At 32.7% G+C, this 26,882-nt stretch overlaps 1 protein-coding gene across 1 annotated transcript; it reads right to left on the reverse strand.

The window, feature by feature from the left end:
- MCPH1 (Microcephalin) lies at window positions 1-26,658 on the reverse strand. Its single transcript, XM_074178987.1, has 5 exons — window positions 26,058-26,658; window positions 20,089-20,253; window positions 11,190-13,562; window positions 8,324-8,401; window positions 1-398 (listed from the first exon to the last, which is right to left on the reverse strand). The coding sequence occupies exons 1-5, from the start codon at window positions 26,532-26,534 to the stop codon at window positions 114-116; spliced, it is 3,378 nt and encodes a 1,125-aa protein (XP_074035088.1). The 5' UTR covers window positions 26,535-26,658; the 3' UTR covers window positions 1-113.
- Window positions 26,659-26,882: the final 224 nt, after the last annotated feature.

Here is a 26,882-nt window from a genome sequence, read left to right on the forward strand (position 1 = left end):
TAAAATTAATGGAGATATATTTCTTGATATAACAGGGCAATATGAAAATATAAATAAAAAATAAAGATTGACTAGTCAGAATACATCAAACTAAATGTTACCATTGAAATATTTCAAGAAATAATATATTTTTTAAAAGACATTTTCTTGTTGAATGTTATTGAATCTAGTATCCAATTCTCTTTGACACATATTACTCCCTCATACCTCAACGACTCTCCAACTATTATTTTTGCTTTTCTTGCATTAGCTGTAAATTTCCCTTTGCATAATGTCACTAATTCTCTCAAGTCCGAACATCTTGGAATGCTCTCTCTAGCAATGAATATATTACCACAATCTTGAAAAATGTCCATTGAATAGGATGGTCCGAAGGCTTGACGTTGGAGACGGCATTGCTATTGAAAAAAAAATGTATTTATTTCACAAGTCTAACAATCACCAATTTCTAAACTAAACGGTTGTCGCTAGCTTTACAAGCACTATTTTAATTCAATTACGTTGTGGGGTATCTATTTGCTTCAGCACCAACTTAATTGAATAACACATCTCATATCAATATATGTAAAATAGATCATTTAATAATAATAATATTTATTTGTAGTTCCTTATTACATATAAATACAATAATTATTCACTACACTAGAGAAAAAACAAAGAAAAAGAAGAGGAAGGAGAGAGAGGGAAGAGGGAGAGAAAACACATTGAATGTTACTACTGAAAATTTTTCAGAAGTATAAAATCTATGAAATCAATGACTTTCTGATCGAGCAGCTATAAGATATTTTTTGTAACAGCACTTGAATAAGAAAACAAACTTAACTAACTCCTTTTATATATATATATATATATATATATATATATATATATATATATATATATATATATAGTTTGTACATATGAAATCTTATTTTGTTATACAAATATGATGGACATTTGTTGAGTTCATATGAAATTCTGTCATATTTTTTAATACTATATATAATCCTGAGACATGAACTCTTTCAATTATAAAAATGTCTTTTTTATACAGGCATGAACCATACACAAACTTGATAATAAGTGACGATGAGGATAAAGCATTTTCCAACTCATGTAACTTCTTTGAACACATTTTGTGACATGTTTTGAAAACCTAAAATTCACGTCTATTTCAATAACGTTCGTGGAGCATATTACTGTATCACCAATAACAATATTAATGTCTTTCCACCAAGCTACGATTAGTACCAAAAACAAGCAGATTGGTTTTGTTTGAATTGATTTTGGGGTTATGAACTTCAGATGCTGAAATAAGACGAGCTAGATCTTCATTCAATTTTCGATTAGCAGTAACAACGTCATTAGGGTTTAATGATAGATATAGTTGTGTGTCATCCTCATACATATGTAAATTACAAAGTCTCAAAACAGAAACTAGATCACAAGTGTATACGCAAAATAATAAGGGTCCAAGTGTAGATCCCTGAGGCACTTCAAATTTAATAAACTCAGTTCTTGATTTTGCCTTCGAAGTTTCTACAAACTGTGAACGTTCAAAATTGCTTTTGATTAAATTTACCTATAGCAGGTTCAGAGAACCCGATGAAATTCTAAATAGCAAATAAAATTCGATAACTAATGGTATCAGAAGCCTTGGAGAAGTCTATAAGTATTGATGCAGTCGTGTCAGCAGCTTCGAAAATATCATCAGGTATTTTTAAAAGAGCTGTGTACAGTTGTGTTCTTTACGAAATCCTGACTGGTTATTTGGTGAAATATTAAAGGAATTTAAATAGCATTTGATTAGAAAACTCATTATTTTTTCCAATACTTTTAAACAAGTAGGCAGCAGGCTTATGGGGCGCAGATCGTTAAGAGTATTTGGATTAGATATTTTAGGAAGAGCCAGTATTTTAAAAATCCTTCACATTTCAGGAAATATATTATTTTGCAAACATGAATTTATTATATTAGTGAGACATGGACTGGTTTGAGTTTGACGATAGTCGTGTCACGAAGTGTTCTGGCGATGTATTGAATCTATTGGAGCCTCTGGAGACACCCTACGCTTTGTTTTATAAGAGAGAGGACATTGTTAGATCAAGATCTTCAGATGATGTGGTGCTGCAGGTTTTTCCGGGTTTTCCTGCAGCTGAAAAAACAATTGCGCCACTGGAATAAATGAAGTCGCCCCGGAGCACCAATTAATTTTTATTGTTATTTTCATTTCTATCGTTGTTTTAATAAAACATTTATCATGGTAGTATTATAGGACAGCAAAGAAGTAGCATATCTATATTAATTTCATCTGAACCTACGGTTCTTGTTTTTATTCCTAAAATACATTTGTAAACAATATTTTCTGTTACGGGCTCAAAGCGAAATTTGTCAATAGATATATTATTTTTTAAATTACTGTTATAATAATTTAATAACTCATTAATAGGTACAAAATGTTGGTCAGAATTACTCAAAAACAATTTATTGATTTTAATAGAATCATTAAGTCTTTCTGGAAAATTAGTTTTTTTACGAGAATATATATTCAGACCTTCAAGTTTATTTCATAATAATTTACTATTATAGTTACCACTTATAACCTGATTAAGATATGCTTTTTTCTCATTTCTCATCATGATATTGATTTGGTTTCTTAGTAATTTGTAATAGTTCCAAACAGGAACGTTCTTAGGTTTTTTGAATTTTCTAAGAGCTTTATCCCTTAGACCTATTATCAGTTTCACATTATCAGAGAGTCATGGTTGTTGAACCTTCCTTACTTTTACTTTTTTTACTCGCGCAACAGTATCAATTATGAGTAGCATCAAATCAGTAAAATATTTAACCTTGTCATTAACTTCCTGAAAAAACGAAATTTCATCAGTAACAGCAGCTGCAGCAAATGATCTCTGTTGATTCGCTTAAAATTTCTATATGTAAAAAACTGTTCCTCATTTTTATAATTTTCATGTTAAATTGGACTGAACACTAAATTATGATCAGAAATGTGAGATGTGTCCTGAGTGCCGTAGTGATTAACTATTGCTTCATTAGATACTATAAGGTCAAGTAAAGTTGAAGTAAAATTTGTGATTATTGTTGGCGTATCAATTAATTGTTTTAAATTGAAGCTATCAATGCAGTCTAAAAATTTTTCTGTATTATTTTTATTTAAGATCTCTTCAATGTCTGATTTTCATGTACTACTCTCTGATTTCTGTTTGTTAGGAATTAGTGTATCAGATGGCTGTGTCAAAAAGCTAAAAAGATTCAGAACACTTTCATACTTCGTGATTGAACATGCTATGGTGAAGTCTAAGAGTATCAGAAATATAACCTTGTTTTCATCAAATCCTCTCAGAATATCACCTGCAACATCAAATTTATGGTTTTGTGCATTCTTCAGCAGCCTCTGATGCACAATGCGATAATAATGAAACAGTAACTTACAACAGACCTGTAATTAGTATCAAGTCTGTGAATGAGAGCGAAGTTGTAACAGTTTTGAAAAAGTTGAATGATAAATTTACCTGTGGCTACGATAGAATCACAAGCTTCTTAGTCAAAGATTGTGCAAACCTTCCTGAAGTTTGGAAAATAAATGAAGTGAGATAAATGACATGAAAAACTTTCGACCCATCACCTTACTGTGTAACTTTGCGAAGGGCTTGGATATATACATCTATATTAGAATATCCCAAAGTACAAAATATAATTATTCCTGAACAACATGGCTTTATCGCGGGAATGCTACTATAACTTATACACAAACGATAAGTTGTGCTTTAGAAAATCTGCTTCAGGTAGACACAAAATAAAGACTTGTCAAAGGCATTCGACAAGTTGGACCACACCATACTCATTTCAAAACTCAATGAGATTGGTTTCGGTTCAAATCTGCTGAAATTCTTTTATTCCTATCTCTTGAATCGATCCCCGTCTATTCTCCTTGTTCGTCGAACATAGGATTAGATATACATAGTGAAATTCTATTATTTGATGACGATCTGAAGGTGTTTCGTGTCATATAGTCACCAAATGAAAACGGAATACTACAAAATGATTTGAATAAAGTAGCACTCTGGTGTTCTTCAAACAATCTTTCACTCAATTTATGTATATGTAAATATACTTAAATATATGGAATTAGAGGAGTTGCCTTGAACCTCCTCTCATCCTACTTGGCAAATTGTACCCGGTGTGTAAAATCCGAAAACCAAACGTCCGCATGTCATGCAGTCAACTTTGGGGTCTTAACAGGGGGCCGTCTTAGGGCCCCTATAATATATTTCAATGACCTGTCCTCGAATCTGGACCAGAGAGTTAAATCAATTTTTTATGCTGATGATGCAACCTATAAACTAGTGAACCCACAAAAACAATACAGCACAAATTCTCAACCAAGCAGAATAATTATCAAAAAACTGGTTCAATTGTAATTATTCATTCCTCAATGAATCAAAAACACAGAGTCGTGTTATGAGCACCACTTCCACATCTGAGGATCACATTGAGCTTTTAGGGCTGATATTGGGGATCTATCTAAGCGCCTTGCGAAAGTTACCTATGCTCTTAGGCAGCTAAAGCTGAATGTGGATACAGACCATTTAAGAATGGCATATTTTGCTATGTTCCGTAGCACAATGACGTATGCCTTGATAATCTGATAATCACAAAGTATTCATTGCCCAAAAATGTCATTCGAATAATAACATCCAGTAAATATGATGATCACTGTAAACCACTGTTCAAGAAATTAAGCATCCTGCCATGTTGCTACATTATGGAGTGCTTTCTTTATGTAAAAAAACATAAGATATCAAAGAATTTGTTATTACACTTATAATACAAGGAAAAAAGTGATCTCTTTCTCCACTATTAAGACTATAGATTTCTGGGCATAAAATTGTATAATGCTTAGCCACAACAATTCAAAGATGACAATGTGTGCATTATTCAAAACTAAGATCCGTGAATATTTAACACAACACTGTTTTTACTCTGTAAATGATTATTTGGATCATGTAGTTACATGTGCATCTGAGAAGGGATTACTATCCTGTTCTTTGGTGTTAACATGTTCATACTTCTTGTCTTTGATTATGATATGTACCTTGCTACTTGTATGTTCATGTGATCTATATCACTATCTATTTTTTAGTTCCTTTTGTAACAAACATACCACTATTGAGCACTATCACTATCACACTATCTCAGAAACTGTGGCTCTAAGTGGCTCTAAGTATTGATACATTTTTTGTAGAGAATTTTATGATCTACAATTTTTATCTGAGGTTATTTTATGATAAAACTTACCGTTTTCCTGAAAATCGCGAAAAACAAAATTTTTTCGAGATTTTTGATCTTTGATCTCGAATAAATTTTTTTTCCAGGCATCGCAATCATTCAGAATTTTAAAATATTATTTTTGACTTTGTTTTGAACAATTACACGCGTTTGCAGCTTGTTGTAAATTTATGTACCTTCCAATGTCTAGACTGACCGGATTATTGGGTCTAGTGCCTGTTTGGACAATTAATTTTTTTCGTTTTTTTTTTCTTCAATAAGTTGGATGAACTCGCATGTAATATACATTTTACAACAGTGCACTTTCAAATAAGATAGTTACAGAAGATTTACTTTGATATTTTGAAAACACATCTGAACTTTTCTAGAAGTTTTCTGTTCAGTAATGTTCACACAATATTCAGTAATTTGATGATCATTGGAAGAATTAGTTTTTTACTATGGCCCTGATAATCATTCAAATGGAGGAAATGTTTTTTCTTTTCATGTATCATACCTGATTTTCAAAAGCTTCTTTTACACTTCATTCTCATTTCAATAAATGAAGCACCAAGTATGTGATATGAACACATAGTATAAAATTTCTGGTGAGGTTTTCCATATCATACAATGTCCTGTTTAAGTTAAACCCAAACATTAATTTTCCATATTTCTCAAGGTGATTATTTTTACTGATTGTCTGTGGAAAAACCTTTCTGGGGTACTATTTATATTTTGGGAATAACAAATAATAACGAACATTTGTCAATGAAGATGGCTTTATTGTTATTCGAAATATTCCCGTTGATGATCAATACACTTTTGCATTCGTTCAAACCATTTGTCAAAGCAGTTTTCCCATTCCTCTTGGGACCCCTCCAAAACATGATTTTTAAATGCTTCAACTGCTTCTTTGGCGCTCATAAATCGTTAACCACGCAGTTTACCTTCGGGAACAAGAAGAAGCCATTGGATGTCAAATCAGAACTGTACGGAGGATGAGACATCAATTCTATGTTTTGCCTGCTTAAAAATTCACCTGTTTGACGAGATGTGTGAGAGCTTGCATTTTCATGATGGAGAATGATTCGTTTTCGGTGGTTAGTTTTACGAATTTCTCCGAAGACTTCCGGCAAACAAATGGTCGTGTACCACAGAGAATTGACCGTTCTACGTTGCTCAAGCGGAACAGTGGCTGCATGCCCCATTCAGCCGAAGAAACAGGCGACCATTTGCTTTGTTGTGCTTCTTCCATGAACAACTTTCGTGGGATTTAGCTCGTCTTGGAATACTCACACGCTCGATTGCTGTTTTGTATCCGGCTCATACACATATATCCATGATTCGTCACCTGTCACGATTTTATACACGCCTTTTGAAGCACGACGGTGGAACTTTTCCATCATTTCATTACACCACTTGACTTGAGCTTTTTTTTTGGAGCAATTGATAAATCATGGGGTATCCAATGAGGGCAACTTTTTTTTACAACTAAGTGTTCATGCAATCGAATGTATTGAAGTGGAACTAATGTGCAAGGATGCCTCACAATATGTCACATGACGATCTTGCTTTATCAGTTCAGGCACTGCATCTATATTTTGTGGCACAACAACCGATTTTGGACGAACTTCTCGGAATTTGTCGGCGACCAAACTACGACCACAATTGAATTCACTATACCACCGATAATTTTGTTCTTAATGGTGCTTTATCGCTATACAAAGAACTGAGTTCATCGACACATTCTTGTTGAGATAATTCATGTCGAAAGTTGTGAAAAATAATCCAACGAAATCCTTCTCTTGAAATTTCCATTTTTTGGTCAAATTGATTTTCTCAACTCACTGTAAACAAAACAAATAGCACTTATACATCAAAACGTTGTAAGTACGTTTATGTAACATTATTATGGCTTTGCCACATTTTACCTATTGACATTAGTGTTGCTAGTTCCCGAAATATAAATAGTCCCCCATCGTAGCACCTTAGAATACCAATTTCAAAGTTCAAGGTGGCTAGTCGCGAGAATTATCTATCTATGGTGAGATCAAATTACATATTGTATTGTTATTTTTCTGAAGGTAAATCTATATCATAAAAATTGTGTGTGGGTTTCTTTTACTTTCAAACTTACTTTCTTCTTTCTAGTGCTTGTGAATGAAAGCTTATACTAAAAATGTTTTCATGCTATCAATTAATTTTTTAACTTTCAATTATCACTTGATATGCTTCTTCGTCTGTTAATTTCATTTAATGCCTAATTGTTAAATGGTCAGTCCAACATTTGTTTGGGCATCACCCTAACTTTTGGCAAATTATAACTCTTTGAAATTATTTTGCACCATTTTAAATTGTTTTTCCCTTAAACCCTTCCATTTGATATCCATATCATGGGATTGTATAAAAAACATAGTCCACCATCTTTGGTTGTCCACTATATTTGATTTACAGTGACGTCAATTTCTTTTCCATTTTCTTTTCAGCAAACCGTTTTATTTGATACCCAAATCATGGGATCATAAAAAAAAAACTACTCTGCTATATTGGATAGTCTGCAATATTGGATTTAGAGGAACCTCATAATATTGTTCGTATTCGTGTCATGGAACCCTTCAATTTGATAGTCATATCATGGGAGTGCACAAAGGACTATTCCGCCATTTTTAGTGTGACGTCATGTTATTGTTAGTACTCATATCAGCATTTGATATTTATAACATGGAGGCGCATAAAAAAAAACAGTCCGTTATCTTGGCCGGTCCGCCATGTTGGATGTAGAATGGAGACACTCCAAACTGAACAGATATACAAAATTTTAGCTCAATAGTTTTAGGATAAATGTTTCGAAATTCAGTTGCAAAATTTGATCTGAACATATAAATGTACACACACTTATAGTCATACAAACCCACACACTCCCACTCGCACTCACGCTCGCACTTACATACACGCAATAAAAACTTGTAAAAAGAAACTTCTCATTTGAAAATGAGTTAAGGAATCTTATATTATTTTGTTTCATATTAAAAAACCTATCCTAGTATTTACAGACCTGGACAGCAGGTGAAAAATCGTTTAACTCAAAGTCTTCTTCTGGTAGCCACTTTCCAGCTTCCAGTGATTGGAACAACTGCAAAAAAAATTCAATCAGTTTTTCATTAGTGAAGGTATGTTAACATTGTAATTGGTATTTACTTTCGGTGGTTACTGGCAAACTGGTTACTTTCGCAGTAAAGGTTTTCATTGTCACTATTTTTCGGGTTTGAAGGCAGTGGATTTTTGGAATTTCTTCCTGACGTTTCGCTAGCGTGAGTGGCTAGTTTCTTCAGAGGTTTATACATCTGGATATTAACTCAGCATGTATAAACCTCTGAGAAAGATAGCAACTCACGCCAAAAATCCACCTCCTTCAAACCTGAAAAATAGTGATATGGATTTATTTTTATTTTGTAACACAAATGTCGAAACATGAACTAAAATTTAAGTCCAGCAAAATCAAGCACAGTTGATAGACATTTGGATGAGACTAGAGGATTAGCAGTTTTTTTCAAGGACAAAACACAAGCACTACAGGAAAATCCTTAAGGCGCTCTCAGAGCGGTGCCTATGTGAAAGTAGAGATTTACATTGGATTTGAATTGCTGGAGAAGACTGTAGTTTTACTTTTTAACATGCGATACCAAGCACGGCCGGTTGAAAATAATACTGAAACAGTAATTGAAGGCATTCATGCTGTCTCTATAATCATCGTCTTGTTTAACTAATTATGCTGTCTAAAATTGTGAAATAGCTGCTGCTCAAATTTAATGCTGAAAAAATTTTGCGAATCTGTGTGATAAAGAAAGGCGAGTTGTCGTTAAAATTTTTAATAAATCAACCAAGTTACTTTGAAAAGCATCATAAAACACATAAGTATGTAACCAGATTTAGGAATGATTTTTTATATCTGATACATAAGAAATATCTGTATGAAAGAAGTACTGTTTACAGTGCGATTACATTTTTTATCTCTCTCCCACAGGATATAAGAAACATTGGGTTGGCCAGCAGTTTTCTGAAGTCTGTGAAAGAATTTTTATGCAATCTAGAGCCTTATACTATAGATGAATATTTTAACAGTCCATTTTAAATATTATTTTATTAACGCTATACTTATATGTGCATGTGAAGTGTTTTATTCAAATTTTGTGTCTTATTACCCTTTGTAATTTTGTTTACTGTCGTATTTCTCGGACAAAGTATTTCCTTTATCTTTTATACAAGATACATATACATGATTATACAAGATAGATATCTATCTATCTATCACCTGCTTTATGATTATTCTTTCCACATTTCAGGCAAAGATTTTCAATGCCTAAAGCTTAAATGTCGGGCAGATGAGATCGAGAAATGTGTCGAAAATTAGGGGAACTATGCTGAAAACCAGTACATCTAGATGAATCCACTACTTTGTTAACACCACATGCATTGGAATTTTTGTGATTAAAACTTGTACATTGAGTTAGTTATTTGCTTTAGATTTTTGAAGCCTCGAGAAAAATGACTTCAACAAGAATTTCATCAAAACTGGTTGTATTGGAATGTGTAGAATTTGTTTTTGGAGCCAATCGTCATGTTTACCACTGATAAATTGTGTACGAAGGAAAATTTCGGCAATCAAAAAAGTTTGTTAACAAGAACATTGGATAGAGAATCCACATAGTGCTAGCTCACGTTGAAGTGCTGCCAAAAATTCTGAAATTGTATGGTGATGTTTTTGAAAAAATAGTGCTGCAAAACAAGGTTTTTCTTGGGATTTAGCAATTTTTTAAATAAATGATTTCAGAAAATCTTCATAAGATGAAGTTTTTCTGGCATAAAAATGCTGCTAGACTATTGTAATGATCACTTTCAATTGAAACACATAAATATCGTATTATCTGAACTTTTCACGTCACTTGATTTGACCTTTGTATACTAGTTGAATGGTCGGCTTGCAATTGTGCAGTTACTTCCAAAATAAGAGCCCTTTGTTGTTTCTGAAATATTTTCAGAATGTATGTTGAATTGTTCTTCATCCATTATGATTTGAAGCTGGAAAAATTTCTGTAGTTTGACGATGGATCATGTTGAATGAATTTCTTGTCAAATTCGTTGATTTTGAACAATTCTGCACTGGATATCATTGACAATTCTTTTTTTTTTATTGTCGCCAATTTTTATATATTTTTATTGAACATAAAACGTAGAACAAACCAGTTCCAATTTCTACAATACAAGTAAACTACTCATGTCAGAAACAGTTACTGGATTAATTGAGAAATATATACAGAGTAATGGAAGAATCATCACAGAATACTATCAATTTAAAAACTATTATGTATATCTTCAGTGGTTAAGATGGCTTTGGATATCACAAATTCTTTTGGATTTAGTTTAGATTTTTTCGACAGCCATTACTAGAAAATACTCTGGTAGGTTATTTAACACTTATGATACAGAATGGCATATTTTTGTTAACAAATGAAAACTCAGGACGTATGTTCAAAAAAATCTGTTTTATTTCTAATGTTGTAATTGTCTGTTCTTTGGTAAGAAGTAAATAATGCATCATTCCAGATGCATATTATTATATTCATATTACTTATATACCTATACAAATTATAGGACTTGTGAGAAGTTAGGAAGAAATGATAATTATGTGGAACACAGAATACAAAGAACACAAATCATCAGACTCATAACGATTTAATACCAGGCATCATCAGTAACTGATGACCATCGTGTTGGGAACGTGACCAAAGGTTCCAAGAATTATGTGCAACCCAATTACAACATGTATTTACCTTATTTGAGAAATCTCTTTTCGACATTGAAGCATAATTTCATTGAATAATTAAAAAACTGTATAACATTGAATTATGAAAACTACATACCCACTTCTGGTTGACTATCCAACATCCAGTAGTGATTGCCCTCAACATATTTATGGTTCTTTTTGCCTCTCCAGCTACTAAATGTGTTGTCTTTTTGGTAACTTCATCTTCAATTATGAAACCACCTAGTTTTTTTACAATCTGACTAAACACCCCAATTTCATCTTTATGCATTTTAGTACATACTATACTAGGTTGTTGTAACTTATCGTCTTTTATTTTCTTCTTTTTCGTATCAACTTTATCGTCAAACTCTCTAGTACTTCTTCGACTTTCCTTCAACATGTCTCTTTCGACTTTTTTTTCGGCTGAAGGAGTAATGTCAGTTTTTCTAAAACGCTGAGTTAGTCTCAGTGAACATCGTCTATTGACAGGTTTTTCAACAGCTCGTGGTTTCTTTGATTTCACAATTTTCACCTCATTTTTGTTGTAATCTCCCTTTTTAGCGTCAACAGCTTCTTTTGTAGCGTCAGTGATTTCAATTAATGATTTATTAGGAATATTCGTCAAATTTTTGTCATCACATTTCTCTGCAACATTTTTGCTATTCCTCAATTCATTTTGTTCTTGTCCATTACCAGAAATATATTTTTCCACTGGTTCATTCTCTTTTCTCTTTTTTGGTGGTTTTGGATCATTATCGAACTTTTCACAATGTTGATCCAAAATTTTGTCAACATTTATATTATGCTTATCTACGAAATTTTTAGCTCTGACAGATAAGGTAACTTCAGGTTTGGAAGTACAAGAGTTTTCAGCATTTAATTTGATGTCTTGCGAGTCGAGGTCATTCCTAAAACATTTCTTTTGAGAAAGACTATTGGGATCATATAATTTTCTACCAATTCTGCTCGCAGAATTTTTTCTTTTACCAGAATATGATTCTTTGTCTGATTTAGATGATAGTGAATTACTATTTTCGTGAATTTCGGAAACCCTCATTGGTTCTCGGGTGCAAATTTTAATATTTTCATTTTCACCACTGTCAAGTATGCCTTCATTATATTTATTTTGTGTGGTTTCTGACCCGCCGGGGGTTTCAGAATGATTTTTCTCAATATTTGATTCTGTATTGTTTTCTTTACTTTTTCCATGCTTTTCTCTGTCAATTGATATAGAGTTTTCAAGTTGTGGAGTTTTTGATTTTACATCAAACGAAGAGTTTTCTTTTGATATTCTGGAGAAATTTAGCGATCTCTTACTGCGATTTCTTGAACTGATTTTAATAGTTCTACTATTATTACTTTCATAGTTCATTTCACCTTTCTCTGTGAAACTACTATGCCTTTCTTGTACAGCAGAGACGAACTTTTCTGAACCAGATTTTTTACGTCTTGTAATATTATCACTAGACTGTAAACTGTTATCCAACAGTTCTAAAAGACTGTTCATAACATTTGACTGAATTGGACTGAAAGAGTTATTATTTGAGTTGAAATCTGGAATGTTTTTATCAGTATCTGAAGATATCTGTAACGAAGACATATTTGTAGTACACGAGTTCACTAGGGGATTGTTTGACAGTTGTAGGGTAGACATACTAGTGCTGCCCGTTTTATCAACAATTTCTTTAATCAAATGTTTTTTACTTCTGGCTGGCATGCCAATGTTCTCATTCATTTTTATTGAAGATGTCGGATCTAAATTCGAAGCATCACTTGAAGCTTGTGGTGACTTCTTTTTTTTGGTGTCGTTACTAGTTCGAGGCAACTGATTGTGAATAATATCAGTCGTGCGTCGAAGTGATCTTGTTCGTCTCTTACATAAACTGTCATCGCCGTTGATAGAATTTTCAGAGGATGTATTGCTGAATATATTTCTATTTATTCTAGATTGTCTCTTTTTAGGCGTTTTCTTAGTATAGAAATCATGAGGAGTATCTGGTGGACTATTTTCCTTTGAAGAAATTTGGGTATTGTTATTGTCATTATGGGTATCATTTATTTTTTCTTTTGGAACACATTGATCAACCGACACATTTGAATCAAACCCAACATCATTTCCTGCCTCCATAATTATTCTATTTTGTGGATCAAAAATACCAACGACCGTCTTCTGTATTGCTTTACCGCCGATGAAAGCTTCTAAATCAGAATCACCTTGGGTAATCACAGATGAGGATTTCGAGGAAGATTTGACAGGAGTTACAATATTGATAGTTTTTCTTCCTGGCTTAGACATTATATTCCTGACAGGTGATGTTACGATTTCTTGGGAATGAAATCTTTCCATTAAAGAATTATTTGAGAAGTTAGGTGTCATGATTGTTCTTCGTTTATCGATTAATGCTTTAGTAGAAGGCAATGGAGTTCCAGTTGATAAACTTCGACAATATTCTTCTCTAACAATTTCCTCATAGTCTTTCTGTATTTGCTGAAACAGAAAAATGAAAGATTGAGGTATGTTTTACCTACAAATAGTTGAAAAGTGTTCACGAACTGAACTGGATAAATATATAAATATTCAACGGTTGGAGAGCGCGTGGTTCGATATTTCAAGGGTATCAAATCTATTATCATGGATGGATAGGATATCATGGATAGAGAAAAAGATTGAGGAAATATTGCGGTCATGACATAAAAAAAATCAGAATATATCAAAGGATGGTAACCACGACTTCATACGGAATATCTATTCTAAATGTAAATATTTTAGTGCAGTATTTCAATATTGTACAGAAAAGAAGAAAGTAATACAAATCATGAAATTATGAACCAACAATAAAAATCACTTGGCGCTCCGGGGCGACTTCATTCAGCTGCAGGAACACCCGGAAAAACCTGCAGCACAACATCGTCTGAAGATCTTGATCTGCATATGTCCCCTCTTTTATAAAACAAAATGTAGGGTGTCTCCAGAGGCTCCAATAATCTCAAGATATTTCCAGAACACTTAGTGACACGACTATAATCAAACTTAAACTAATTCATTTCATCTTTGACCAACGCGTAATAATGACCAGATTCAACGCCATAAACACGGTGAACAATGACTGCATGAAGTGGTCTGCTAGATTGAAGTGTTCATCTATTTCGAACCTTCGTAAGAGTTTGGTGCTTCCGTCAGAGGTTGAGTCATGTTTGAAGATCATCAGTGTTATTATTAGATTGACAGGTGCCTCAGATATACTTGTTTTCTTGTAATAGTCAGTTTGGCAATACAGCTGATCATCACCCGTTAACAATAAGCTTTGCGCGGACTGGTAATCAGTCATATTAAGAAACGCTAGTTGAAGTAAACAAGTGAGGATTTTTTCAGCAAAAGATCTACAAACACAAGACGAGATAGACTATACGGAATCATTCAATCCAGATCGGTCAGGAGTATTGATTTTGCTTTTTTTTGCTCACAAAGAGTATTGAATAAGAACCCCAAGACTTTGGAACAATTCTCCTATTGTCCTAACGAGTATCTAGTGGACTTCAAAGACTCCAGGAAATCGGTTGGAGGAAAAGATGATAAATTCTTACGAAACTGCAACTGCATGAACAATTGTTTTGAGTTTGGTGAATAAGTAGGAAACATTCTCGTTCTCGTTCATCGTTAAAACCTTGTTCTATGAAAATGCTGACACACTCAAAATAAATATTGACGTCATTGCAATAAATGATACATGAGTAGAACAAAATAAGCAAATATATCACTCATAATATTAGAAATTACTGCATTTTAGGCAAGAAGGTCAAAAAGAGATGGTTGCATAATTTACATTATGATCTGTAATTCAAAACAATGAAGACCTTAGGAGAAATAGTAACAAATACTACTATCATATTCCTGAAATGTGAAAGAACAATATTGCAGCCACTCACAATCCCTGAAGTTCCACTGAAGATGGAAAAGCAACAATACAATTAATTGATAGAGTGAAAAATTTGGTAATATTTATTTGCTGTATTGAACATTTGTTATAATTACTGTTGTAATCCTTGTTACAGGGGATTAACCTCAATGGAATATATATCTTTTAGTTCAATGAAGGTACTTCTCTCTCCCTCTGTCTGTCTCATATTGGTTGTTTCACAAATAAAATAAAAACCACACCTAAATTGAATGTTCCAACATTTTAAATTATACAAATCCATTTCTTACAAAAGTCAAAAAGTTTTAATATTTGTTTTCAGTCTTAGAAGAAGAAAATATTTCAATTGGGATGCCGATAATGATGCGATAATATACGATTCGTGTAATATTCATAGAGAATCTCCGAATAATTTGACATTCTAAAAATTTCAAAACATACCAATGAAATTTTGTGTTACTGATATGTTTAGCAGAAGAGTGACTCAGAAACGCTGAAAATATTCTAGTTGAAACATGGCTTTATAGAAGCTATTTTCAAATGAGTATCGGAACCATAGTATTTCCAGATTCATGTTTTTAATAATGTTAGCAATGTTTTCTCAATAGTTTAGGTATTTTGCGAACCCAATGTAATATTATGTCTGTAGAAGTATCTAAGGAACACTTTGGGTTAGGAAATTTGGTTGATCAGACTTTGAATATTGGTAGACTATGAATTGCTGTTTGGGAGAATATATAGGCTTCATAGGTGAAGCTTTTATGTTGACCAATGTCTACCACAGACTTCCAATATTGTATTTCAGCTAATTTCTCTTTGAATTAAGTAAAATATCTAATATATGCTGCAAGGCTAGGTCTTTTAGATTTGTTTATTGTAGGATTTTAGGTTGAGGTATTTGAAACATTCAAAGTTAATTACCTGTAAGCATATTAGGAGAGGTTTTATTATTGTTTCATACATTGAATTTGCCTTCAATATTTGAACTAGTGAAAATATAATCTGAAAGGTGAATGAATCGTTTTCAGAGTCGAAATTTCCTGGGTTAATTTTTTATGACACAGAAACAAAACACCACACTTGAAAATTTCCAGGGTTGTTTCGTAGATGAGTTAATTTTTTCGCCCTGCTGAAGACTATACGGGAATGTATCAACTGTCCTGCACTCGTTAACAAGTGATGGTTGGTCTTCTAACTATTAAAAATAGCATGCTTAAGACACCAGACCGGTTGGTCACAGTGCTATCGGATCTATGCTTGTCCTAGAATGTTAAGTCTATAAGTGAACAAATATTAATAGAGTCTGCCGGCCGGAGATAATCTTATATACAGTAGTTGACACTTCTCAGCAATGAAGCCGAACTCTTCATTACAATTCTGAATTCAATACTGATTCTGACTCTATTATTTCAGTACTTCAGTATTAAACTACTCAATTCAGTCCCTTACTGAGGAACTCAAATTTGAATAATAGCTAAATAATCTTATGGTAGCGGTGAGTCATCCTTCTTCGTCTGATATTCTTCACTTTTCTCATCATTATGTTATAAAATCCCATAGTAGTAACTAAGAGTGTTATTCAATGCATTCAGTAGATCGCCTCTAGGTAAATCCTTGAACAATAATCTTGGGAAGGAAGTTCGGAAAGACATCATTAATTATTTTACAATTTCCACTCCATCCCGTCCCATCGAATTTCTCCTGGATTTCAAACAGATGTACCATCAGATTCAAGTGAATGGAAGCTATCAAGATCATCAAAGAATTCTTTATCGATTTCCCTATGAAGATCCAATACAGAATTATTAGTTGTAAGTCGTTCCCTTTGGATTATCTTCAGCAACGTTTGTTGCTTTCAGAGATATACCTCAATTGGTTGAAGACACGGAAATACATTCTCAGTAAAGACATCTGTTCGCGAAATGCGTCGAGATACAATATTTTTTTCAGGTGTGGAAAACGGTTTTTTAATAAAGACATTTATGTAGACGATATCATTAGTTTGTTTCAAAAGTTTTCTTTCTTATGAGTCTACCTTCCACTGTAATATCTCAGTGAAAGATGACCACCATACAGTCCATATAGTAACCATGTTTTCCGTGTGTTTTTGCCTTTGGGAAGTGTCTGGGTAGCTCATTGGTGTCCAACCACTGTTCTGATCATAGAGGATTCACTTTTCATCACACGTGACGATCCGATCCTATATAGGATCGTTTTGGTTGCGCAAAAGCAAAGAAGAACAGACCTCAAAACGTGACAATTTTTGTTGATTGTTCAAGTCGAGGGGCGCCTATTTTTCGAACTTATTGACATTTCCAATAAGTTTTAGGAGCCGAATAGGAGCTGACGCCTAGTTCTTCAGCCATCACACGCACCATTTGTGATGGGTCAATCTCCACCAGGGTCTTCAAATCCTCGTCGTGGAGTACTGTTCGTCGACCACTTCGGGACTCATCTTCGAGGCTAAAATCTCCAGAACAAAGTTTCGCATACCAACGGCAAACAGTGCGTTCATTAACACTATTATTTCAAAAGGTCTCGTTATTTTTTGGAACTGTTTCAGCAGCGCTTTGGTTCGATTTAAATTTGTAGAGAAAAATTCACCAAATATCGCTTAACGATATCATATAGTATTAAGCTGAAAATTTGAAAAAATGAACAGTATCAAAGTATAGAGTACAAAATTCTATATCGCTCAGTATGCATGACAAAGTAGAATAATTATTTTTGTAAAAATGAGCTACAGAAACAGATGACATTGAAACGAACAAAACTTATGAAACAACCAACTGGAACCAATATTTAGACGTGTTCTGGTATCAAACTCAGCGTCTGAACAGAGTTTGTTTCAAAGAGACAATTTTATAAGAAGTTGCTTGTGAGTTTAGTCCTATGGAATTGTTAGCTGCTATCTCTTTTTTTCCCAAATAGTTGATAAGGCAGTTTGAACTTTTGGCTTAGAGTGGGATCAAATGCTTCCTTCACATATTTTAGAGTTATGGTTCAGGTATCTCAAAGAACTTCCAAGTCTTTCAATAATGACAACTCCTTCTTGTTTTCTTTGGCAGTTTACTTCTCGTCTTCTTGATAGATTTGTAGACGAATCCAAAAAAAATTATGCCGCAGTTTGATATTTCCGTTATTTCTGCCTGATGGAAATATTCGAACTCTTTCATCTGTCGATTGAAGGTTCAAGCAATATCTTGTCTTGAATTATGGGCATGTGTTTTTCTATCAAATCCAATTTGCTTCATATGCACTTCCTATAAAGTTATAACACCCATTTTACCCATAGTAAGTATTTCTATAGTAGCGTTGTCGTGGACAGAATTTTCATCTACTCATTGGAAGCCGTTTATAGCTAACAATAATAGACATATACAAGAGAAAGTTCCTCCATAGTATAATTGTGGATATTACCTTATGGAGACTTTGGCCTTCACAGCTGACCACTGTGGTTAAATAGATTCGGTTAGTTAATGTTGTAAGAGTCTATAAATTCAGTCTCTTTCATACCTTGGGAGCTGGAAAGTAGACGATTCAATGAACATTGCCGGATATGAAAAATCAAGATATCTAAAAATATGAATTTTTTCAAAATCGCACGAAATTTTTCAATTCAGACCAGAATGACAGTCATTCAATTTAATATTCAATATAATTTTGAATACTGGTCATTTGTGCTATCTCTCTTAATTTCAAATCAAATAACTGTGTTATTGTAATAATTTATACATTCATTCTCAGTATTTTTTTCTGTATGCCTATGATTTTTATTTATCAGAGAATAAATAATCTAGTTCCAGTACACTTTGCTGAATACATTGTATGACTTATGATATGTAGGATCATTCCACTAGAAATAATAGTAGTTTATACATCAACGCAATTCTATGAAATCATTGTTTTGTAGGAGTTTCCATGAATATAACAAGCGCACCAGCACAAAACGAACAATTGTTAGTGAGGCATCGACAGATACTTAACACTGTTCATCAAAGTCAACCAAAAATTCCCAATGGCAGTCTGTTTTTTTATCAATCATTGAATGGTAAATCGTTTTCTGTCTTCCTGTAGATTTAAATGTGATAATAAAATTGATTCAAACTGAGGAAGATTTCATTGAGTTTATAAAAAATTTTCTTAGAAAAAGACACATCAGGTTTGCGATGATTTATCCAATAAATTTTACCTACTAGTATTAATTTGATTCACATACACTCTTTCCCATGAATTCAGTACTACTTAAGTAAGAGTACTTCCAACTATTCAACTGAAAAATGACAAATTGGCCATTAAATATTAGCTGGATGAAAATACTTATTTGCTTTTTTACTTCTCCTTTGAAATTTAAAATGGAAAACTTCAGAAAGAACAGAAAAAAAATGAAAAATATCTGTTCAAACTCTCTATTAAAATTTGTAAAACATTTACATGCATTTCATTCACATATAAACAAAAAAAAATAATTATTTTCACTGGCATACATTGACATATAGGAAAACCACCTTTTCCTCCACAAGTTATACAATAATGTTTTTCAATAATACTAATACTAATGTTATTGATTTGTTTGCAAAATATAAATCGAATTAAAAACCAAAGATCAATTTGAAAGTAAAACAAGAGGAATTGCAAATAATGCAAGTCAAATTTATACTTAAAAAAAAATTGTAAGCATGATAGGTCACTCAACAAAAACGTTTTCATAAAATTGTCAAGAAATAAGTTTTTGTCAAAATAAAGACAATCTGGAGAAAATATTGTACGGAATCTGAAGCCGCCCCTGACCCATATGCCGGCCGAGTCATCCAACAAACACATGACCTCACCGCGAAAGAATGCAACCGCCGGTAAAAATCAAATCTAGTCGAATACCGAACCGACTACAGAATTCTAGAAAGGACCTTTACCGATATAAGCCCGTCTTTCCGACCCAAGAGGGCGGAATCGAGCGGAAATAAATTAAGCGTTAGTTGCTAAGTGTTGTAATAAATAAATTAGTTTGTGGTTAGTGAAATATTGTTGGAAATAAATTTGTTTAAGACAGTTTATTAATTTGTTACAATATATTGAAGAATATTTAAATTTACTCACTGAACATACTGCAGATATATTATGATCATAAACGTCTGTCCCCAGAGCTGGAAATTTCTTTTCAGCAACCTTCATTCTACTATTCCTGCAAGCCTCTATCCACAAGACGGAAACGAGATGAATATTCAAAAGATTTGCTTTTTGGTAGGTTGAGAAAGATCCATCCTAAAAAAAAACAGTTAATACACTCGCTGAGTTGTAAATTATATTAATTTTAATAATTTATAGTATCATAATTGAATTATAATTATACTAATAAACTTAAAAATTCAATCATTTTACTGAATGACCAATTGGATTTGAGAAAAATCACCATTATTGAACTTATTTTCTTAGAAAAAAATGTAGGATTATTTTTGATGTAGAATTGATATAATATGCTGTAGTTAATCATAATTGAAGATGTACCTTAGGTATATAAAAGTTGAGTAGATGCTATAGGTAATCATGTTCAAGTAAGTACCTGGATCCATAGTCTCAATTGTGATTATGTAGGGTATATAAATATTAGAGTAAGATATACAAATATATCAGTTATTAAACAAAATACAAAATAAACTAAAATATATAAGACCCATATAGTAGAATATAGTGTGTAAAAATGTAGCAGTAGTAAATGATGAAGAGATTAATAGAGAGAAGAATGATGAACAACTCAATTGGAATAATATTGTGTTCGTAGAAGCGTTTGAAGAGTTGGAGAGTGTTACTTTGTTTAATTTCATTAGGAAGCTTGTTATAGTCCAAGAGTCCTCTGTGAAATACAGAGTTCATAGTTCTTACAAGATTAGTTCGTGGGACAACCAAGTTATCTCTTCCTCTTGTATCGTATTCGTGTATCTGATGGTTATATGTAATGAATTCATTGAAGTAATGTGGCGTTTTTCCCGTGAGTATTTTAAATATGAATGAATCATTGATAATATAACAGTATATTTATGGCATTTTAATAACAAGCGCATTCCTCTGTTTTGAAACTTTTGTAGAGTAGAGATAGAATTACTCTGATATCATTACCAAACGTAATGAATATTACTAGGCATAATGATATCAGAGTAGCACAGTAATCAAAGTGTGGTAGGATTATTGTTTTATAAACAGTCAAATTAGATTGGGGTTTTAGACATTTTATTACAGATATACTGAAAGTGTTTTTTCAAGTTCAAAGTGTTATCAACGATTAAGCGATTAAGCCCAGGTATTTGACTTCTCTCAATATTAATGGAGTTGATATCATTTATGTGTTATATTTATATTGGGTTGTCAATATCATAGCTTTCGTTGTAGTGGTATTCAGATTGAGTTTATGTTCAAAAACCGCCACATTTTCAAGAGTCAAATTAATTTTGCGTACAGCATTATGAATATCAGAGTCGCTTGCTGCAATGAGAGTATCATCTGCAAAGAGGTTTATGAATTCACAATCATTAATAAAATGTATGTCTAGTGTCCAACCGAAAGTTCGGTTTCGGTCGAGTTTCGTCAAAAAAAAACGGGTTTCGGTGGCAAACCTGTCAAAACTACGACCGAAACCGAAACTATATTCGAGAGTTCCCGCGCTGAGATCGGTCATGTTCGGCGCGTTGAATTTCAAACAAGCGACGAAGACATTTTGCCGCGTCCACGTGCCTAATCATCTCGTGACTGACTGGTTTATATTAGCAGTTCATTTTGTTTGTTGTGAGTTTTCGTGTAATTTATTTTGAATTCGGCAAGTTTTATCACGTTATATTGTATCATAAGAGTAGGTAGTGTAAACATTAAAAAATAATAAACAATACATAGATTATAGTAAAATCAAGTTTCACCTATTTATCTAAATATTTTTTTGGTTAATTTCTCTCCCTTACTTGGTACTTACACACTTAAAATTAAATGAGTAGGTACTTACATAGGTACCTGCTCCTAGGTATCCCTATAATAAAATCAATATTAATATTTCCTGTCCAACCTCTTTTATCTATTCCGTGAAATTTCATGATAGTCCACGAATATAAATACTTAAATACTTAAATTTAAAATGCATTGAGAACTTATTGAACCTGATAAACAATCTTTCTTTTGTTGTATGTATTATTCTTCAATCATCGATGATGAAAAGACAATGTCGTTAAAAAACAGCATTTGGCAATTTTTCGAGAAAAGTTCATCTGATCCATCTAAAGCTAAGTGCAAACAGTGCAATAAATTATATTAACTAGGAAGCTCCGAGCCTAGAAATCAAACTATTTCCGGTTTGAAGCTACACTTGTCTAAATTCAATGAAACAGAACATAGGGAACATCTAAAACGTCAGTTGGAAAATCAACGAGCACAAATCTGAAGCTAAATTAAAGCGATGTGAATCACAAAACTCAGTAACCACCATTGACGGTGGCAGTACCAGTGGTAGCAAACTGGTGCACAATCCCTAACATCGCGCAGACACTAAGTTCAAAATCTTCAAAATGGCCAGATCATCATGAAATATCACGCAGAATTGATAAACGTATCATGGATTTAATACTTGTCGATATGGTTCCATACTCTTTAGTTGATAGTGAGGCATTCAAAAGACTGAATTTTACAGATCCTCATGGTTCCCAAAAGTACAATTTAAAATCAGAAAATTTATTTTCGGAGGAAGAACATGAACAAGTCATTAAAACTTGCAGACATATAGCAGGCCACTTCAAACGAAGCGAGCAGGCTTCAAGAAAATTGACTGAATGTCAATATCAATGCGGATTACCAGTACATTCATTAATTCAGGATACTGAAACTAGATGGAACAGTACTTACAACATGTTAGCAAGATTGTATGAACAAAAAACTGCCATAAATTTGTACAGCTTAGAACATGGCCGTATTGACATTCTTTCGCCTTCGGACTGGGAAATTTTAAAGAATCTTACTGAGGTACTAAAGTTTTTTTATGAAGCTACACTTGATCTGTCATATGATAACGCATGCATATCCCTTGCAATTCCTTTGAGATGACTGTTAAATAGAAAATTGCAAACTAGAGACGAAAATGAAAGCGAAATAACAAGAAACATGAAAACACGGTTGCATGAATCAATGAATCAACGATTTGCATTCGTCACAGGACATCCTGCTCTAATAACTTCAACAATACTGGATCCAAGATTGAAAAGTACATATCTAAATTCTAATGAAGTTGACATTGCCACTTTGGAAATAGAAAACCATTTGAAGATGTGCACGCAAGATGTTAGCGATACAATAAGTGAAAACTGTCATTCTGGAGATCCACAGCCATCTTGTTCATCTAGAATGGCGTCTTCAGAAAAAGAAGAAGGGCATTGGGATGCCCATGATAAATCTACTTGTCACTTAATAGAAACCTCTGGTGTGGAGAACAGTGATTGTTAATCACAAATTAAGCAAACTATTCAAGCATACTTGTCAGAGTCTAGGCTACAGAGAAGTGCAGATATTTATTCTTATTGGGAGTCTAGTCCATTTCTGTCTTTAAGAAAGGTGGCACTGAAATTCTTGTCAGCTCCACCAACAAGCGTTTCCAGTGAACAATTATTCAGTGCTGCTGGACAAATTTATTCAGACAGAAGGTGCAATCTGCGAGGCGAAAATGTTGATAAACTATTGTTTCTTACCTATAATATTAGATTGTTTAATTATGAATACTAATAAGAAATCACGATTACAGATGCCTACTTTGAATTATAAGTATCTAGTCGTGAAATTAATCATTTTAACTTTTGTTTTTCATTTAAATTTTTAATTTTTTTTAAATGAACTGTTATACAAAATGAAAAATTCAGTTCAGAATAAGTTAATTTATTCTCAAGATGAAAGTGATTTATTTTGTTTTGTTTATTACATAAATATACATAGGTACCTATTGTGATATTAGTTAACTTAAATAAGTAATGTTATATTTACTGTTTTTGAAAAACTATTATTAATATTCAAAAGAAGAATCTACACCTACTCAAATGAATACCTCACGATTTTTAAGTATTTTTAATTTTTAAACTGTAATTAATATTTTTTTAAATTAAGGAGTTGTCATGTTGATTTGTTTATCAATAAGTGAAAATGTCGAATAACGTTTTCTTTATTTTTCCCTCAAAACATAATCCTTATAAGGAAGTTTCGGTTTCGGCCAAAACTGAGACCATTGCCGAAATTTGGTTTCGGTCGTAAAAACCAGTTTCGGTCAGACACTATTTATGTCATTTGAGTAAAGTATGAATAAAACAGGGCCAAGTAGACTGCCAAGGGACCCCAGTATCAATTGCTTCTTGACTTGATAAGATGTCGTGATATTTTTTGTTTAATAAAGTTTGTGGAGATCAAATCGTAAGGTGTAGTGCATGAATTTGACTAGCTAAATAAATGTTTCATACAAACTGTATTTCTTTTGAAAAATATGTAGAATTGGCACCCACTAGAGCTAGGGATTAGTTGATATCTGGAATTCATCAAACAACCCTTTACCAAAAGAGTCTGCTTGATCCTTTAGCAGGTTGAATGATCAAATCAATCTAGTTTATCCACCTGTTTTCAAATCAGCGTACCCACATTGTCACAGCTAAATAAAATTCTGGTACTCAATTGAGTCAAGTACCTCTGTTATATAAGGCATATATAAGGACTAACATTATTCATCAGTTTATTGTATCAGTTTGAAAATGTCCTTATAGGACGAAACTGCAGTAACATTAGTTACAAATAAAAGTGTTGAAAAAACATTTATTTTCATTTTTCATGATCTCCTACCAGGTAGTAATGGCTACATCCATCAATTTATTGTAATCATTACATTTTATATAGCTATTCTAGTTATATAATCATTGATATCTTCTTTGTTATTGTTTAAAAATGTTTTCAATTGATTTTATACTTTTCAATGAGATAAATGAATATTATTTATTATCAGTTAAGATCACAAGTAACTCTTTCAGTAACATAGAAGTTTGAGTAAATCATCAAGTTTATAAAAGTGGAAAGTATTAAAGTAAGGCAAGTTAACGAAGTTAAACTATGGTGATAACAGATTTGTATTCTAGGTAAAAAATATAATAAAATAAGGTAAGAGTAACACAAGGTAAGAGTTATCAGTTTTCAACTTTCTTGTATTCTTATCTCTAACCTATCAGAAAGCGAATATGATTTTTGAGGGATAGTTATATCCAACTGGTAATATAACCATAAAACCTAATCACAATTTCAAATTTTATTATATGTGCAGTCCAACCAACCCAAAAATTATCAAAAACTCAGTTACTACTAATAAACTACAATAACATTTCCCCTTACATAGACACCATATATGAAATCAACAGAAGACTCAATCCACAAATATTAAAGATAACCAAGCTTCCTTACTCCTTCGAAGACAGTTGAATGCAACATTGCTTTTACTGTTCAGCCCAGCAGCACTGATGAGGTCAATGGTGGATCGAAATGGCACTGTCTTGTGTTGGGTCACTAATGCTTCATTTTTTGATATTCAGTTCAATCTCTAATTACAATGTCACTTAATTTTCATAATCACCAAAAAATTCGTTCCTCATTTCAGCTCACCTCACTTGCATTATTATAAATTAAGGGTGATATTTGAAGTAATATTAGTCCAACAAAAAATGAAAATACTTAACAAATATCACTTATCAATAAATAATAATAATCAAAACTAAAATTTTCTTAATGAGGAAATGCAAAATATAACGAATTATGAATTTTTGATTGCTATTATGGATGAAGTGAATTACTTTTACAAGAATCACCTTTTTTTCACGAATATTTCGTGAAATATTTTGGAGGAAAACCATTCAATTCCAACTCTAGTATTTTAGAAAGAAAATCACTTAATTGGATATATAAATCCTTCATAAGAGTGAAAACTTACAATGAAGTATACTTTATCAACATTTTCAAATTGCAATGACATCACAAATATATATAAAAATGAGACCTCATGTAATTTTTATTATATCTACCTTGAATATAACATGAGTAACTTCTCTATTGAAATGTTCTGCAATTGTTGCCCCCATAGATCGTAAAATAGCTTTCACACCACTGGAACGATCACCCTCTTTGCTTTTTATATCAATAAAAGCCACAACTCCAGTCAAAATTTTGTCAAAATCAGGTGGTTCACTTGATTCAGAAGATTCAGATGATGCAGAAGACTCTTTTGATAGTGTCTGATGAATTTCTCCAGAATTCTTATTTTGTTCCAAGGCTCTCCTTCTAAGTAAAGCTGTTGGGCTCTCAAACTGATATTTTTTCTGAGCTTTCCTCAAGGGGCTTGAAGCTGGATTACCCGTTTTCTCCAAAGTCTTCTGATTAACAATTTTTTTTCTATATTCATCTATTTTGTCCTTTTCTGACTCAATCAGAGTCATTATCAATTTGCGTTTCAAAGGACAACTCATAAACTTTTCGAATAATGCATCATTTGTTTCAGACATTTTTCTTGAATAAATTTCTCATTTACTTTTAAGTTGCAAGGCGGTAATAACCAATATTAATCCAGCGAATATAACCTTCAAAGAGTCATTCGAATAAACATCAATATTTACTACATTACACAAATAACACCAGTGTTGCCAAACCCATTTATTGTAGAATGGAGAACAATGTCACCAACTCGGAAACTCGTATTTCTATGTAATTTTTATCTTTGACGTGATTCCTTTAATTGTCATAACGTTTATTATTTATGAACGGATTGAAATAAATCGAATACCAAATTCAAAGTGAAGCTTAGTACAACACAATAATGAACGACCCCAAAACGGTTGAGCCGTTTTTGAGAT

The sequence above is a fragment of the Leptinotarsa decemlineata genome, unplaced genomic scaffold (assembly GCF_025532065.1).
Source record: "Leptinotarsa decemlineata unplaced genomic scaffold, Ldec_3_MD MMD2_tig00004307_RagTag_RagTag, whole genome shotgun sequence".
Classification (NCBI taxonomy): domain Eukaryota; kingdom Metazoa; phylum Arthropoda; class Insecta; order Coleoptera; family Chrysomelidae; genus Leptinotarsa; species Leptinotarsa decemlineata.

Coding starts and splice junctions, on each gene's coding strand:
- MCPH1 (XM_074178987.1), bottom strand. CDS start 26,534: ATGTCTGAAACAAATGATGCATTATTCGAAAAGTTTATGAGTTGTCCT. Junction 20,254..26,057: donor TTACTCATGTTATATTCAAG/GTAGATATAATA, acceptor GTTTTTTTTTAG/GATGGATCTTTCTCAACCTA. Junction 8,402..11,189: donor GGATAGTCAACCAGAAGTGG/GTATGTAGTTTT, acceptor TTTTTTTTGCAG/TTGTTCCAATCACTGGAAGC.